Source organism: Filicampus tigris, chromosome 8 (assembly GCF_054856515.1).
Source record: "Filicampus tigris isolate MCC_2025a chromosome 8, RoL_Ftig_1.0, whole genome shotgun sequence".
Lineage (NCBI taxonomy): Eukaryota > Metazoa > Chordata > Actinopteri > Syngnathiformes > Syngnathidae > Filicampus > Filicampus tigris.
The window spans coordinates 16,681,625-16,697,182 of NC_141224.1; the positions used below are offsets into that span (position 1 = coordinate 16,681,625).

Consider the following 15,558-nt stretch of genomic DNA (forward strand, 5'->3'; position numbering starts at 1 on the left):
GTTTAATGTTAGTGTGGCGCCCATGTTTTTTTGCTGTCATTGAGCTGGATGAATGTGAGTTAGAATGGATGTTAGGTTGTCTATTAGTGCCAGGAATTGACTGGTGACCAGTCTCAGATGTTCCCTGCCTCTCAGAGCCACCTCTCACGCAAATCTCAGATGGGAAAGGCAACGGTGACCCAAATGGGGATAGTCTGTATAGAAAATGGATGGGTGGATGAAGAGTATTGAAAGTGGTAGTAGTAAAAGTATTAGTAGAATTTACTTCAACCAATTAAAGACGGGAGATTTGCAAGTGGCAAAAAAACCCAAAACATGTCCAGGATAAAAATGAAGTTAATAAAAATAAGCCTTCAACGATATATTAAAAAAATTATTGAAACCGAATAGTCAATAGGTTCTAGTGAGGATGATGTGAATTGATAATCCAAATAAATAGATATTTTATACATACATTGAAATTGAACATTTTAATACATGGAATTTCAATGTTGACAGGAGAATCATACGGTATGAATGTGAATTAGGAAATACTTTGTAGGGATTTATAAATTTTAGATTATTATTATTTTAGGTGACACGGTGATTGACTGGTTAGCACGTTCGCCTCACAGTTCAGAGGTTGTGGGTTCGATCCCAGATCCCTGTGTGGAGTTTGCATGTTCTCCCCGTGCCTGCGTGGGTTTTCTCCGGGTACTCCGGTTTCGTCCCACATTCCAAAAAACATGCATGGTAAATTGATTGGACACTCTAAATTGCCCCTAGGTGTGATTGTGAGTGCGGATGTTTGTTTGTGTTTGTGTGCCCTGCGATTGGCTGGCAACCAATTCAGGGTGTCCCCGGTCTACTGCCCGAAGACAGCTGGGATTGGCTCCAGCATGCCTGCGACCCTTGTGAGGATAAGCGGTATGGATAATGGATGGATGGATATTATTATTATTATTTTAATCGTCTATGGCATGTCATTATTGTCAAGTCAAATTTATTTAGCCCTTAATCACAAGAAAGTCTCAAAGGGCTTCACATGCCCATAGTTGACAATATTAACGACATACCCTGATCTTAACCCCCAGGAGGGCAAGGAATCCCCGACCCCCGGGGGAATCCCCCTTCCAGGATGATCGGGCTGCAATGGTTGCAGAGTGGGCAACATTTAACACATATTATGATGCTTTACAATGTCGGTTAAAATAATGTGAAAGTTGAAGTGCAGCAGGAAGACGATGTTGGTGAAGATGATCAAAACAGTTATGCATGTAAAGATTTTCAGCTCGTACAATGTATCACATCTAGACATTTCAAAAGTCTAATTGATCGTGCGTTCATTTTTGTGTACATTGGAAATTATTCTGCTTGCCTGCCTTTGATTTGTAATTATTTTGTTTGAGTTTGGCTTTCACAAATTTTCAGAAAGGTAAGGATGAGTTCAAAATACTGTTTATAATGTTAAGCATGTCCTTAAGACCTTAAGATGGTTTCTATGCAATACATTATATCTATAGTTTTGAGTTTGGAGTGGACAAACCCATATGTCGTTTGAACTTGTTTGTAATTAAGGTGCTCATCAAGAACTAATAGAAAAAATACTCGCATTCCATATCTACAATGAAAAATCTCCACAACTACTTCCCCGTTACGGTGTATACTTCCGGTGGTCTGTGCATTAGCTTGATGCATGTGGCCGTGCGGAGAGGTGTGTTCAAAGATTTAAATCCCCACACATGCGCAGATGGGGAGAGTGCTGCTGGGTGCGCCATTGCTGGTTGACATGGGGAGCGGAGTTGGGCAAGCCGATTTTTAACAACCACACCAGTCTCCGGACATGAAGCACTTCAAGGATAACAAGTAAACCAGCGCGGTAGGCAACCATTTGTTTGCTTGAGTGCTAAGTGTTACATTTGCCCACTTGCTTGTAATTTTCCCGTTGAGAGGTTGTCGCTCAAACTCGAGTCCAATGGATCCCAGGACCGCTTGGATCCAGCCGGAGCAGAAGGGACCTGCCAATTCGTTATGGATGCACATTTGGGAAACGTCTCAGGGATTTGCCACAAATTCCGGCACCGACAACCACATTCAGTACCACCGCGACAACGTAACGTTCAACGCAGTCTCCACGGACTCCATCGGCGAATACTGTAAAAGTGTAGCTGTTCCGCCGCCGCCGCCGCCGCTGCTCGGTGGTGTAATCGGGAAACTGTCGAAGCGAGACGGCGGTGGAGAGCGGGGGAGCGCCCGGAGGAAGGGGTCCTTGTCGCCGTCTTCCTCCTCTCTGGACTCGGAGGCCGAGAGCTCGTCTCCATCCGGCTCCTCTCTTCAAATTGACAATTTAAACGTCACCGAAGAGGCGAGCAGATTTTTACACTACGGCGAAAACGAACTGGACGAGAACGACGTGAGGCGGCAACACCACCAACACCCTCCTCCTCCTGCTCCCCCTGCTCCCCCTCTGCCGCTCCACGCTGCTCCCCAACATTGTCGCAGCACGCAACAATCTGGCGGCCACACCCCCGCCAGGATGAAGAACCAACATGGGAACAAGCAGCGCCATTACCATCAGACGTCGGCCCGCAGGAGGTATCAGAACCGAGCCAACTCGTTCCACGGCTTCGACCCGCTGGTGCCCCACGACTCCTCCTGCAGCCTCTGGAAGACGAGGCGCTACAGTCCCGGGGTCAATGGGTAGGTGATAGAAACAGTACAGCGGTCACACAAGGTCCCTCAAAGTCTGGATGTGGATTAATTTAATTAATTATTTTCTGGAGTTAACTAGTCAGCTCCAAAATCAGGGTAGTGTAAAAGCCTAATATCATATGCTTCAACTTCAGAAAACAGGTGAGCCGTGATTGGTTGTTACCAGAGCCCTAACTAACTGGGATGTCATTTTCAGTCGACAGAAGTGATAAAATGGCCGCCCCCCCCCAAGATGGCTAAAAACTGGTGGATTTTGCTTCTTAACTCATATTCCACAACTGTAATATTAATTAGAATGCCTTGTTTAGTCTTGTGAAATCACATACACCATATCATTGCAAAGAATTTTGGGGGGTTGACTTCCACTTTAAAGCAGAGAACATCCAAGTTTGAACTGTAAAATATAAATAAAATTGATAAGTGTCTGGATTCAAGAGAGAATCATGCTCACTCTACAGAACCGGAAGCGGGAATCAATCAATTTCCATTACTGTCAATGTCAGCCAGGAGAAGTCGCCTATAAGGTTAAATGTCTATTAATATAGTATGAAATACCCATCCATCCATTTTCTGACTCGCTTATCCACATTTGGGTCGCGAGCATGCTGTAGCCTATTTCAGTAGGGGTACACCCCGAATTGGTCACCAGCTAATCGCAGTAGTACGAAAAACTGGATAAAAATGGGTGGGTTGCTCCGGGAAATACATCTGGTGTTAAAACTGTACCAAACATCATCGCCTCCTGACAGGGGAAAATGTTATTCCCTAACTGAAGTATCAACTTTCCACTAATAGATACTGGTAATAGACAGTGAAATTGTGTGGGTGAGTAATATCAATACAGTACAACTGAGTTTTATGTACAGTAGACTGGAAATGTCTGTCCGGATTCCATAACATGATGTTGCTGAATAAATAACAAATAAACATCAATAATTTGTTGATAAATGGTAGATGGGGAAAATTGTTTTATAATTTCATTTGCATTAAAATGTATGTATGTTACCAGATTATTCGATTTAATCGATTTCTAAAAATATTAATTGGTGACAGCTCTATCCTTCCATTTTTCTGGGATCACGTTTCGACACACCTGATTTAATCTGTTGTTGTATTTTTTATTTGAATAGTATATGAGTATCTCTTATATTTTGGCTTCTAAGAGAGGGATAACAGTACAGTATTCAAAACTGCTGTCAATCTTGTGTAGTACTTGTCAGTTACTACAAGCGGTTAGAGAGTTTATTCAAGATGCTTTTTCTGGCATAAGGTACTAGCATTTAAATGTATATGTATATTTTGCAAATTCAAGCAGTGTTTGATTTGTTAATTGGACTGAATAACAAAGACATTTCTTTGCTACATTATAGTCTCCATGAAGAGATAGTTGACTTCTTCAACTTCATGTCACCACGTCCAGAGGAGGAGGCAATGAGAAGAGATGTTGTGAACAGGATTGAGAATGTCATAAAGGAACTGTGGCCCACGGCACAGGTGAGTGTTGGAAGATGTTACTTGGGCGCACAAATGCAAATTTTGGTCTGCATATGAAGTGTAAGTTTCCTGCAAGTTACTTTTTCTTTTTATAGATTACACTTGAATGATACTTCACTTCCATATTGTGACAATTACAAATGTGTATATTCTATTTTATTTATTTTAATTTAGATTCAACTAAATTGTGTGGCATAAAAACGTCAATTGATGTATTCTTTTTTTTCTCCTGGATAGGCAGAGATGCAATTAAAACATTTGTCGAAAGAAATTAGGCTGGAACAATTGAAGCATTTTTTTTTCTGTTTTGCAGGAATTCATTTAATCTCCTAAAGTTTTTAATAGTGTAGCATTGACTAAACTATGTTTGAGAAGTTTAACACTTCTTCAGTCTTTTCATACCAATATATCAACCAGGTAAATCTTTTACTTTCAAGTTGTGATAGGGATACAAAATGACTACCGGCTTCAATGCAACTCAAATAATTTTCTGCTCATCAACGTGCTTATTAATACCAATTAGGTGGGATGCCCGAATGTTTTCCTTTGGCTTCTTGCCACTCCTAAGGCAACCCACACGGTCAGCGCTGATAGAAATATCTTCTGTCTTTGGCTTGCTGTTATAAATAAATGGGTGTTGGTTGTGTAGATGAAGCTCTTTTGTTTTTTTCCCAATTTACATTGCCTGGTTGTATCATGTATAACTCAAATTAAGATTATGTAAATGTGTTCTTTAGGTGGAGATATTTGGCAGCTTCAGCACAGGTCTCTATCTTCCAACCAGGTAGCTTTCACTTTTGAACTTTCAGTCGTTTTCAGTCCATGATGTTAGCATTTTGGAAGTAAGGAATCTATTTTTTTGCTATTGTTGACTGAAAGAACAGAATATCGACTTGGTGTTTGGCAGGACATTGTTTTTCTTGAGTTTTTATGTTTTGGTTTAAGATTAGCAATTTAGCAACATCTTGCTATCCAATCTGTTATTGTTTATAGAATATGTTCTTGTATATAAAGTATGTTAAGTATAGTCGGGGTATACTTGGCTTGTTCGTACAAATATCAGGCTGATCACAAACTATCGAGTGAATCATTTTGGTTTGGCGGTGTGAGTTCTTTATTGTTTAATGAGCTCACATATGTCTTGCTTGGGTTGTCAGTGACATTGACCTGGTGGTGTTTGGAAAGTGGGACCACCCCCCGTTGCAGGAACTAGGGCAAGCACTGAAGAGACACAACGTTTCGGGCCCCTATCCCATTAAAGTTCTCGACAAAGCTTCTGTGAGTCAGTCTGATCTCCATGGCATTTTGTTTGGTCGTCTGCTGCTTCATTTGGTTAATTGCTGTGAATGCTTGTACACTGATTCCAGATGTCTCTTTGTTGACCCCCCCCCCCCCCCAGGTGCCCATAATCAAGCTCACTGACCATGAAACAAAGGTCAAAATTGATATCAGCTTTAATGTGGAGACAGCTGTCAAAGCAGCACACTTCATTAAGAGCTATCTAAAGGTAAGATTTCAGACCTCCAAATAGTGTCTGTTCCCTATTTGTCATCTTTTGTTTCCTAATGCACTGTGTGGGTCTTGCAGAAATACACTGTTCTGCCTCCCCTGATCTTCGTACTGAAGCAGTTCCTACTCCAGAGGGATTTAAATGAAGTCTTTACAGGAGGCATCAGTTCTTACAGTCTCATACTGATGGCTATCAGTTTCCTGCAGGTACACTTTTATGCCTAATATCAGCATTGACATTTTTACGTGAAAAATAATGCACAAGGATGTTTGGAACATCACTGTGGAGTTTTGTGCTTTGTGCTCGTGTCAATATTCTCTGGCTTGTTCTAGTATTCCAAATTGTCCATAGTGATGCGGATCAAGTAAAGACAGGCAAAACCCAGTGACGGGTCAACTTGATGCTGAGTCTCACTCGGTCTAAAACACTTTTCTTCTTATTTTTCATCTTATGTTTTTCAATGTTAAAAATTCTGTCTTTTCAGTGGAATCTCTGAATTCAGGATGGGTGTTACAAAGTAGAGTCGAAATAGCTTTATTCATTCGCAAAGTCCAAACACCAGCGTTAATCTTGCAAGAAGAACTGATTTCTCTTGGGCAATATATTTTTTTTCAGTGCATTTTTAAGGCAACCCTATTCTGATTGGCTCTTCTTCTTCTTCTTCTTTTCCTAAAGTGTAAAAAGAAGCAGGACTTGTTTTGTGCAGAAACGGTCATGGTGAAAAAAATCCCCAAATTATGTTTTGGGGATAAGTGGCTGCTAATACAGCAAAACTAAGAGGAAATGAATGAATATTTAATTACCAAGTCAATTTACAGTTGCACATCCCTAAAATTCCTGCTTGCGTCCCTAAAATTAAAAGTTTGGGCATACTGTGCTCCTGGTTTAAAAAAAAAAAAGTCTGGAGCTGAGCTCTAGGAGTTGTACAGGCTTGTTGACTTTACGGATTCAAAATGGTGTTTAGAGCTTATTGTTTGCTACTTGCTAATCGCGTGTTTTGCCCTGCTTGAGGAGTAGAACTGCTGGAAGCAGCATACGTGGGAGCTTTGTATGATGAGTCTGTTGCCTTAATTTAAACAGTCCGTTTTTTCCCCATGATCAGCTGCATGGTCATGCAGAATAGTTGCTCTATGTGCATTTATGCTCAAACAGTTTTTCCATGCAACAGGGTTTTTTTTTTAAATAGTCACCCTGTGTTTTTTTGTTGTTTTATTGGAAATGCAGCCAGGCAGAACAATGTTTGCTAGAGGGTAGATGGCGAGAGACGAGATTGATAAACATATCTCTGAAGAAAATGTACACCCTGTGATGAATGGATGCAATTACTAAGCAGAAGGACTGGAGAGGGTAGGATGGGGCAGGAGTCAGAATAGGACAGGGGGAGTCAGGCAGGCGTTGCTATTTTTGCGTGGTGGGGTGGGGTTAACTATGCAGTGCCTAAAAACTAGTAGGGAGTAGGGACCCTACAATACAAGAGAGAGGACAATCTGAGAAGTTGACGTAATAATGAAGGCTGTCATTGAAATGAATGGAATGCCATTAATCCATTGAAACCCTCCCCACGAGAAAAATGGCATGCTACAGCTTTGTACTGTATAAAAACACACTTTAATGACATAATTGAGTTAAAGACAATTACCAGTAGGCGGCATGGTGGTCGACTGGTTAGCACGTCTGCCTCACAGTTCAGAGGTCGTGGGTTCGATCCCGACCCCGGCCTCCCTGTGTGGAGTTTGCATGTTCTCCCCGTGCCTGCGTGGGTTTCCTCCCACATTCCAAAAACATGCATGGTAAGTGGATTGGACTCTCTAAATTGCCCCTAGGTGTGATTGTGAGTGCGGATGTTTGTCTTTGTGTGCCCTGCGATTGGCTGGCAACCAATTCAGGGTGTCCCCCGCCTACTGCCCAAAGACAGCTGGGATAGGCTCCAGCACGCCCCGCGACCCTTGTGAGGATAAGCGGTATAGATAATGGATGGATGGACAATTACCAGTAAAGAGGAGTAAAATTAAATAGCCTTTATGCTGCTGCCTCTGGTGTGCCAGCCTTGGCCACCTGGGGGCAGTATAAGACAGACATTATTTTGATACAGATTTATTTACTGCTTGTTAGTTAAAAACAAAAATTACATTCCATCTCTATTAGGGTCAAACATTCTCAGCTTTTAAAAAAAGAGTCCATATGACGGGAGGTTACAGTAATTTGTCATACAAATATAAATTCTTTTTTACAAAATGCAAAGGGAAAAACAATACCACAATATGTGTGAAAGGGTGTTTATTTGTACAGTATGTGCCTTATGATTAACTGGCGAACATTGCAAGGTGTATCACGCCTCTTGCCTGAAGTAAATTGTGTAGGCTCCAGTAAAACAGTATGTGGCCATGGTGAGGACAAATGGCATCCATATATTCATGGCTGGATGGACATCACTTTTGGATTAATTCATGCAGTTAGCCCTAATGGATGATGTGGTAAAATGTTGGTCTCTTCTTTTATTTGCCTACCTTGGTGGTGGCTGTCATTTGTTTTTCTCTGTTTTTCTGATCAGCTGCACCCTCGCATTGACACGCGGCGTGCAAACATCAACCTGGGCATTCTGCTGATTGAATTCTTCGAGCTGTACGGGCGTGACTTCAACTATATGAAGATGGGCATCCGGGTGAATGGGGGGGCCTGCCAATCCAAAGAGGAGATGCTCAAAGCTATGGGGAACGGGAACAGGCCATCTATGCTCTGTATAGAGGATCCAATACAACCAGGTTGGAACTCTTTTTGGCTTGTCTTTAGTACTGTTAATTATATTGACACACATTTTACTTTGTACTTTGGTCACGTGCTGTTATTATATTTTATGAGGATACTTTAGTTTTGTCTGAAGTTCATGTAATTATTTACTGTTGATAGGCAATGATGTCGGCCGAAGCTCATATGGAGTGTTGCAAGTCAAGCAAGTTTTTGACTTTGCTTACATGGTACTGAGTCATGGTGTGTCTCCTCTCGCTCGGGCATACCCCAACAAAGAGTACGAAAGGTAGGCATCGCTTCCTCTGTGTGTATGTCTGTGTCCAGGCATGGGCCGAAATTAGATTCTGACCGTATGATATCCGTAAGCAAAAATGTCACGTCATTAAAACTGCAGCTCTAAAATGTCTAAAATAGTTTTAAACAAATTATAGAATATTTTATCCAATAACACGTGTACCATACTAGTAGGCTATCTGCTGGTACCGCTCACCCCTCCTCTCTCTGCTCAGCTGAGAAAGGGGGGAAGCAACTGGCCTCTTGTCATTAACAAAAAGGTGGCTTGTTAACTGATCTCTGCAAGCAGCCAATTATATTGCAGCTACTTACAAGTCCTCTCAAAAACAAAAGAAACGCTCATTACTGTTGACAGACAGTCTTAGCGATCATTGAAAGTTTGACTAAAACCACGGTAAACCGCCAAACCAGAATTCGGCCCATGCTTATGTGTGTGTACATAATAGTATAATCCCCAAGAGTCTGTTTTCCTAAAGAATAATATAACCACCATTTTTGTTTTACAGTACTTTAGGTCGTATTATCAAAGTTTGCCCAGAGGTTCTGGCCTACAGGGACTGGACTATTAAGACGTGGGGAGCTAAGCAGTATGCCAACCAGGAGAATCATGGTGTGCTGTTAATTCCAATAATTTATTACTCTCTACCAGTATGCAAAAAATAAGCTTTTGAGTCAAGGATGTGTGTTCTTGGCAATGCAAAGATTTATCCTTACAATATACTCAAAATGTTTGGTTTTATTTGGTTTCTGTTCTGACTTGTATAGTCCCATTGAAGGTCACCCTAAGAAGTTGTTCTCACAGATATTTTTCATTTTGTAAATGTGATCTGAGTAGTGGTGTTTTGTTGGCTTCCAGATGTAGATACTTGTGAGCAGGACCTTGCCAGACTGATGCTGGTTTCTGTGGAGGATCAGCGAGACACGGCCTCCCCCCTCAGTGTTGATTCCTCCTCATCCTCTCCAGTCTTCCTCAACAGCCCTCAACACCATTCTTCATCCTCTTCCCCCAGCTCAAGCTCCTCCTCCTCATCTTCTTCCGGGAGTGACATTGTAAGGCCAAAGGATAGTTTGTCTTCAAATACTGACTATATCAATCACTGTGCCCAGTTAACTTTTTGTTCACTCTACCAACTCTTGAAAGTAAACGTGTGTGTGTGTGTGTGTGTGTGTTTTAATTCAGGAGTCTGATCCTCCTCTAAGCACTAATGGAATCCATCCCCAGTCCCTCAACCTTGCCTCAGTCCATTTTATAATGCAAATGGCTGCACATCCAGCAGGCTTTATCCACACCACACCGCAGGTTAGTTTCACCACACCGTGATCATATTATGAAATTTCTCAAACTGTAATTAAACATAAACACAGTATATACTCGATTAATCAACTGAGGGGAATCAAGCGTTATGCAGCCCAATACCGTGCATTGGTGCCACCCCTCCCTGTTTAGACTTTGCAGCAGAAGTTCCCAGTACTTTACATTTCCAGGTCCAGATATCTCTTCCTGAAAACCTAACTAACGTGTCCTCTCAATCCCTCTCTGATCGCCAGTTCTACCACGAGAATCTACCATCCGTCAGCATGGTGCACCGGCATATGGCACAAACTGCAGTTCCCCAGCACTCCAACTCCACAAGCCCTCTACCCAGTCCTCTCCACCAACTCCACCACCCCCGGATGGGCGGGCAGCACCAGCACACGTTCACCATTCGGCCAGAGTCCCAGGGCTCGTTTGAACCACACAGATTTGGCTTCAAGCACAACCAAAGCAGTAGCCTCCGTGGTCAAAGCCACTCCCAAGGTAGTTTCAGTCCCCAGCGGCGGTTTGTTCCTCAGGGCCCCAATACAGAACCAGGTTTGAGGAACCAGCAGCAGTATAACTGCAACACCTGGCGACGCAGGAAAAGGGACAATCTCCCAGCTCTGAATCAGAGCAGATGAAGGATTGAAGCACTGATATGATCTACGGCTTTCAAAGACTTCCTCCGGTCATCACAAGCTGTCTGTTGAATATAGCTAAGACAGTTGTTTTTTTTGGGAACTTGTCTTGGAAGTGAATTCAGATTGCCTCCAGTTGTTTCAAGTGACCAGTACTAAATTTCTGCTTCTGTTGTGCCAGCATGAAGCAATCAATTGACTGTGGCAGGTGAAGGACGGTGGTCTTAAGTCTTAACTGTAGAGCCTCAAAGGTTTGGCCTTTAGAAACACTCCCTCCACATTGGAAGCACACCAGCACCAGATTTGAGTTGACAACCCAAACTTGGTCCTCACCAGTGTCACTTCCATTAACCTCTCAGAAAGCTAAGTCATGTGCCATAGTAGTGAACGGGTTCATCTAGCCTTACCCCTTTGGTCCCTCTCATTTTTAACTCTTATTGGGCCTTTTAGATGAGTCCCCCCCCCCCCCCCCGTCTCCCTTTGAATAATTTCTTACTCTGAATGCATCATTCCTTTTGCAACGCTCTTTCAGCTTGGACTCCAGTCCTTTCGACTGAAGTGACGCACTACCTTTCTAGCTATGCAGCACAACGCTGACTCAATGTTTTTGGTGTGATGGCACAAAAAATGACCTTCTCAAGTGCTTAAACTGTGATGACTTGTTTGAATGTACTGAGTGGTTTTTGTGTGTTGGAACTTATGTTCGCTCGTGTTTGTCACTGAGGGATTTTTTTCTGTTGTTGTTCACATTGTCACTTTAATTTTGTTGCATTCCTGTGCAATAATAGGTTGCTTTTATTTAATTTATTTCACATTTTAGTTTGTCTTTTTTAGTATTTTGTCGCCCAAACCCACAATTTTTTTTTCCCCTCAAGTCCTCATTGACTTGTGCAATATCTGGATTTTTAAGGGCCTTGATTGAATGTGTTCCGCTTCGAACCCAAGGGGAAGCTGGTATAGCGACATGAGAAATGTGCCAAAAAAAATCTCATGACATTTACTGTTACACATTACGATCACTTGGAATTTTGCTAACAATTTGTCCACATACCCCCTTTCAATTTAGTAGTTATCATTTTAATTGTCTCACTTTTTCTTTGTTTTACTTAGGTTTCTTTCCATGAAATGGATACTGTGGAAAGAATACTTTTAACCTTTTTTTTCTTCCTTTTGTCTTTTCAAAAATATTTGGTGCTACTTATTACCATCAAAGTGCTTTTGTTCTGCCTTTATCTGCTTTAATTCTGTAAAAGCAAAAGGTCCACTGCCTTTTTGGAAGACCGAATTCCCCCATGCATAGCAAAAACATTTGTTCAATGTACTGCTAGATTTGCTACGGATTCATTTACCACAGCATCAAGACGCATCGCAAATTGTATGAGGCCCATTAACTTTTTCTCTCTCATCTACATGTTTAAAGTCCAAACCCACATGACCAATAAGGAATCCATATGATGATGAGGAGGGTATGAGAATGTGACTTGTTCAATGTTGCAGGAGTTTGGTGGAGCCTTGAACAAAACAATGTTTAGCCAAGTTGTTTCCGCATCCTGAGTACCAAACTGATGCGATTAGCCCGGTACCGAAAATATTTTTGTTTTCGGTGCAGCTTTTCATTAAGCTATCCCAAGATAATCAGTGAGTGGTTACATCTTTATACACCAAACCAATCCCAATCTTATATCTGTGTAATTAAGGATGTGTAAATGACTGACCTATAGCTGTATCCTTTTTTTCCCCCAAGTCTTAAGTTTTTCTATTTTTTTAATAAACATTTTAAACGCCACATATTTGATGTTGTGTGTTAGCATGTCTTTTGCATGTTGTTGCTCAACGAACTGATTTGCTTGCTAATCTAAAGTATACTGTGTAATAAATGCAGTTTGTGCAGTCAGGCACGGTGGTGTGCTGGGCAGTGCAGATGAAGCCTTTGAGGTGAAAATATTGCTCCTTCGCCCATTTCTCCATGGGAGGCTGAAGTGAACTTTTGGTAGCGGTGCATCACCGATAGCCAGTCGGCCTCAAGAACGTACTGAGTCAGGTGCAGCAGTAGCTGCACATGCAAAAAAAAAAAAAAAAAAAGGGACAGCATGGTGAAATAAAAAATGTGGGACAATATCATTGCTGATGGACCGCGAGGTAGTGATGAAAAATGAAGCTCTTTTTTTGACTCCTCTAGATGTCACCCTTGGTTTAAAGATGCTGTGAAAATGTAATACTTTTGCATTGCACTAGCCTTTATCTTGAATCCAAGAGCACCATCTATACGAGTAAAAAATATCACTAGTGCTTCATGAAGCTTCACTTTCCCATCACTACCATTAGGTATGCAGCTCTCAGCTTTTTTTATCGGTCCGTCCTCTGAGCGCCACCTGGGTACACTTCCGTCCTTGTCCCTCTATCCTTATCAAGGGCGGAGCCATGGGTGGGCCTGGGTGTGCACAGGCCCACCCAGATTGATGGACTGCCCACTCAGTGAGATTCATGAAAAAATATATACTTTTAAATTGAGTAAATTATTATGAAATTATTTTTCAATTTGTGCTTCATTGTGTTTATTTTATTTTATTGAATATTAAGAATGGCATGATTGTGGTTGTCTAAGGAAGATCTGAGCTTCATATTATTCAATTTTTGTCATTTTATTTGAATATATGATGTGCCGGGACAGGAGGATTGTGCTCAGTGAGAGAAATATTCAGGCCCACCCTGATTTTTCCAGGCCCAGCCATTAGCCACGTTTTGGCACTGCCCCTGGTCCTTATTCATAAAAATAATTGTCCTCAGACCCCGCCCATCCTTGTCTTTTTAAAGTGCTTAGGTCCTTACATTCCGTTGCCCCCCCCCCCCTCCAAAAAACCCCCAAACAAACCAAAAAACAGCCATGCACTCGTAAACATTATTTAAAGTTCATAAGATGGTTAATTTCCTATGCACATCCACTTACTGGCTGGGAGTATTGGGAATGGATTGAATTGTTCGCAACTGTTTAACCAAGACAGCGTTTAGCTGCCAATACAAGACGGTCGTGATGTGGTGATGATGATGATGATGATGCGGACGGAAGCAAGCCGGGGGACAATATTTAAGAATATTTAAGATTGCTTTAACGCAATATTATTGTGTTTTATTGCCAAACTTTTGCGTTATAAAGTAATACGTTTTCAATTTTCATTGCGTTATAAAGCAATAAAAGAGTTATTGCAAAAGTAACACATTGTTATTTTAAGAGGAAACGAAAGACTTCACACTTCTGGGTTGTTTAAATGTACATTGGTGCTGGTAGAGATTTTTACAGGCTAAGATGTCGCGCACAAGTAACAAGGCCATACTTGGCATGCAAAGGGATAAGGTACTAAATGTTAACAGTTAACAAAACAAAATTGCTGTCCCGGATTACACATGCAAGACAGGCTGGGCGTGTTTCTGTCAGTCAGTGAAATGGTGTCCTGACTCCTGTGGCATAATTCATGGTATTTCATGTGTTGAACTACTAGAGGGCAGACTATGCCTGTGCAATGTCACTCTGCAGGGAGCGCACATGAAGTGTTGTACCCAGTGAACAAAAGCATGCCAGAAACGTGGTCAATGTGATATTTCGTGTTCGGTCTGAACCTAGCATGAGTAAAAAATGTTTTACCGAGCTTAATTTACTCGATTTTTTTGGTCATTTCTTTACTTTTGTATACTGTCTCATAGTCTACTCCACGCCTATCTCATGCACTGTTAGCCAGCCAATCAGTGCTATCAACTGTGACCAACGGCTGCCCCTATTTTGCATACTGTGACTGCAAATGCATTCATTCAAATCATATCTAAAAAGCACAATAAATCAGAGTCAAACATCTCTTAATTCTTCACAATTCTAAATTTTGCTTTTAGCTTAGGATGTTCCTGCTTGTATTATAAGTATGGGTGCTATAATGTTGTGTGTGCATTTCATTTCATTCAACCATGACTGTGGATGGTATGATAAACAATGTCTCCTTGGCATGTTGCTTGCTTGCTTTGTTGTTAATGTAACGCATTTGTTTGTTGTTAGCTGTAAGAATTGTATATTCAATGTTTAAGACAGATTCTTTTAGAGTTTGCATTCAGATCAATTGTATATATATTATTTATAAAAGCGGTTAAAGTAACTTGTGGTATAAAATATGGCTCTGATCGCCCGCTGCAAGCGGCTGCTCACTGCTGTTAAAATCCTGTCACGGAGGTGAAACACTATTTTAGGTTAAATACTTTTTTTGCGGACGTGAGACTGATAGGGTGAGAAGGCTGTAGTTCACACTAACACAAAATATACAATAACACACGTTTTTTCTGTCCCTACACCTTGATGTCAGTCCCAGGTCCACCAGTCTTCTGCGATGAACTGGTTGGGCACTCCTGTCTCCCTTCCCTCACTGATTAACAAAATCCAATAATGCTTACAAAACTAAAACTCACTCTCAAACAAAAAAATAAATAAATACAACTTACATACATGAGGTAAGACTTTACTCTAAACCATGTCCTCAGATTTAAAGGTACAGATTCGTATTCTTTCGCTCAGATGAGAACTGCCAAACCAGATGTTAAAGTTCAGTTAATCTGCAAACAGACATGACAGCCATGTCACCAAGCTGGACACACTTTAAAGCCTTGGCTGTGCATGAAAATTACATACATCCACAAAGGTTATGAAATCCATCCATTTCATATTCGGTATCAATAGGATTAAACACGTTCTATTGGACATTAGTGTCAGTGGCAAATATACAAACTGCATCTAGATGTGGATAAACTTGCTGTGACATCACAAATTCCAACACTGAATGGGCAGCAAAGTTCAAATCATTCTGAATGATTGGAACTATAAATTAATGGAAATTGTTGCCGCTTTATTT

The 15,558-nt window shown here is 41.3% G+C and overlaps 1 protein-coding gene across 2 annotated transcripts; it reads left to right on the forward strand.

Annotated features, from left to right (window-relative positions):
- Nucleotides 1-1,711: 1,711 nt before the first annotated feature.
- On the forward strand, nt 1,712-12,458 carry LOC147143922 (terminal nucleotidyltransferase 4A-like). Of its 2 annotated transcripts, XM_086038802.1 has the most exons (13): nt 1,715-1,858; nt 1,932-2,679; nt 4,062-4,185; nt 4,923-4,969; nt 5,343-5,463; nt 5,585-5,692; nt 5,773-5,901; nt 8,247-8,457; nt 8,603-8,729; nt 9,244-9,347; nt 9,594-9,787; nt 9,918-10,037; nt 10,286-12,458. In XM_086038802.1, exons 2-13 carry the CDS (start codon nt 1,955-1,957, stop codon nt 10,673-10,675), a joined length of 2,400 nt encoding a protein of 799 aa, XP_085894928.1. In that variant the 5' UTR covers nt 1,715-1,858; nt 1,932-1,954; the 3' UTR covers nt 10,676-12,458. The 2 variants fall into 2 exon arrangements, with proteins under 2 accessions (XP_085894927.1, XP_085894928.1); XM_086038801.1 differs by having other exon boundaries at nt 1,712-2,679.
- Nucleotides 12,459-15,558: the final 3,100 nt, after the last annotated feature.

What these genes read in the sequence shown, in the direction of transcription:
- LOC147143922 (XM_086038801.1), top strand. Translation starts at nt 1,955, where the DNA reads ATGGATCCCAGGACCGCTTGGATCCAGCCGGAGCAGAAGGGACCTGCC. An exon ending in AAGTTCTCGACAAAGCTTCT is followed by an intron (nt 5,464 to 5,584) that starts GTGAGTCAGTCT and finishes CCCCCCCCCCAG; the next exon opens with GTGCCCATAATCAAGCTCAC. An exon ending in TCATTAAGAGCTATCTAAAG is followed by an intron (nt 5,693 to 5,772) that starts GTAAGATTTCAG and finishes TGGGTCTTGCAG; the next exon opens with AAATACACTGTTCTGCCTCC.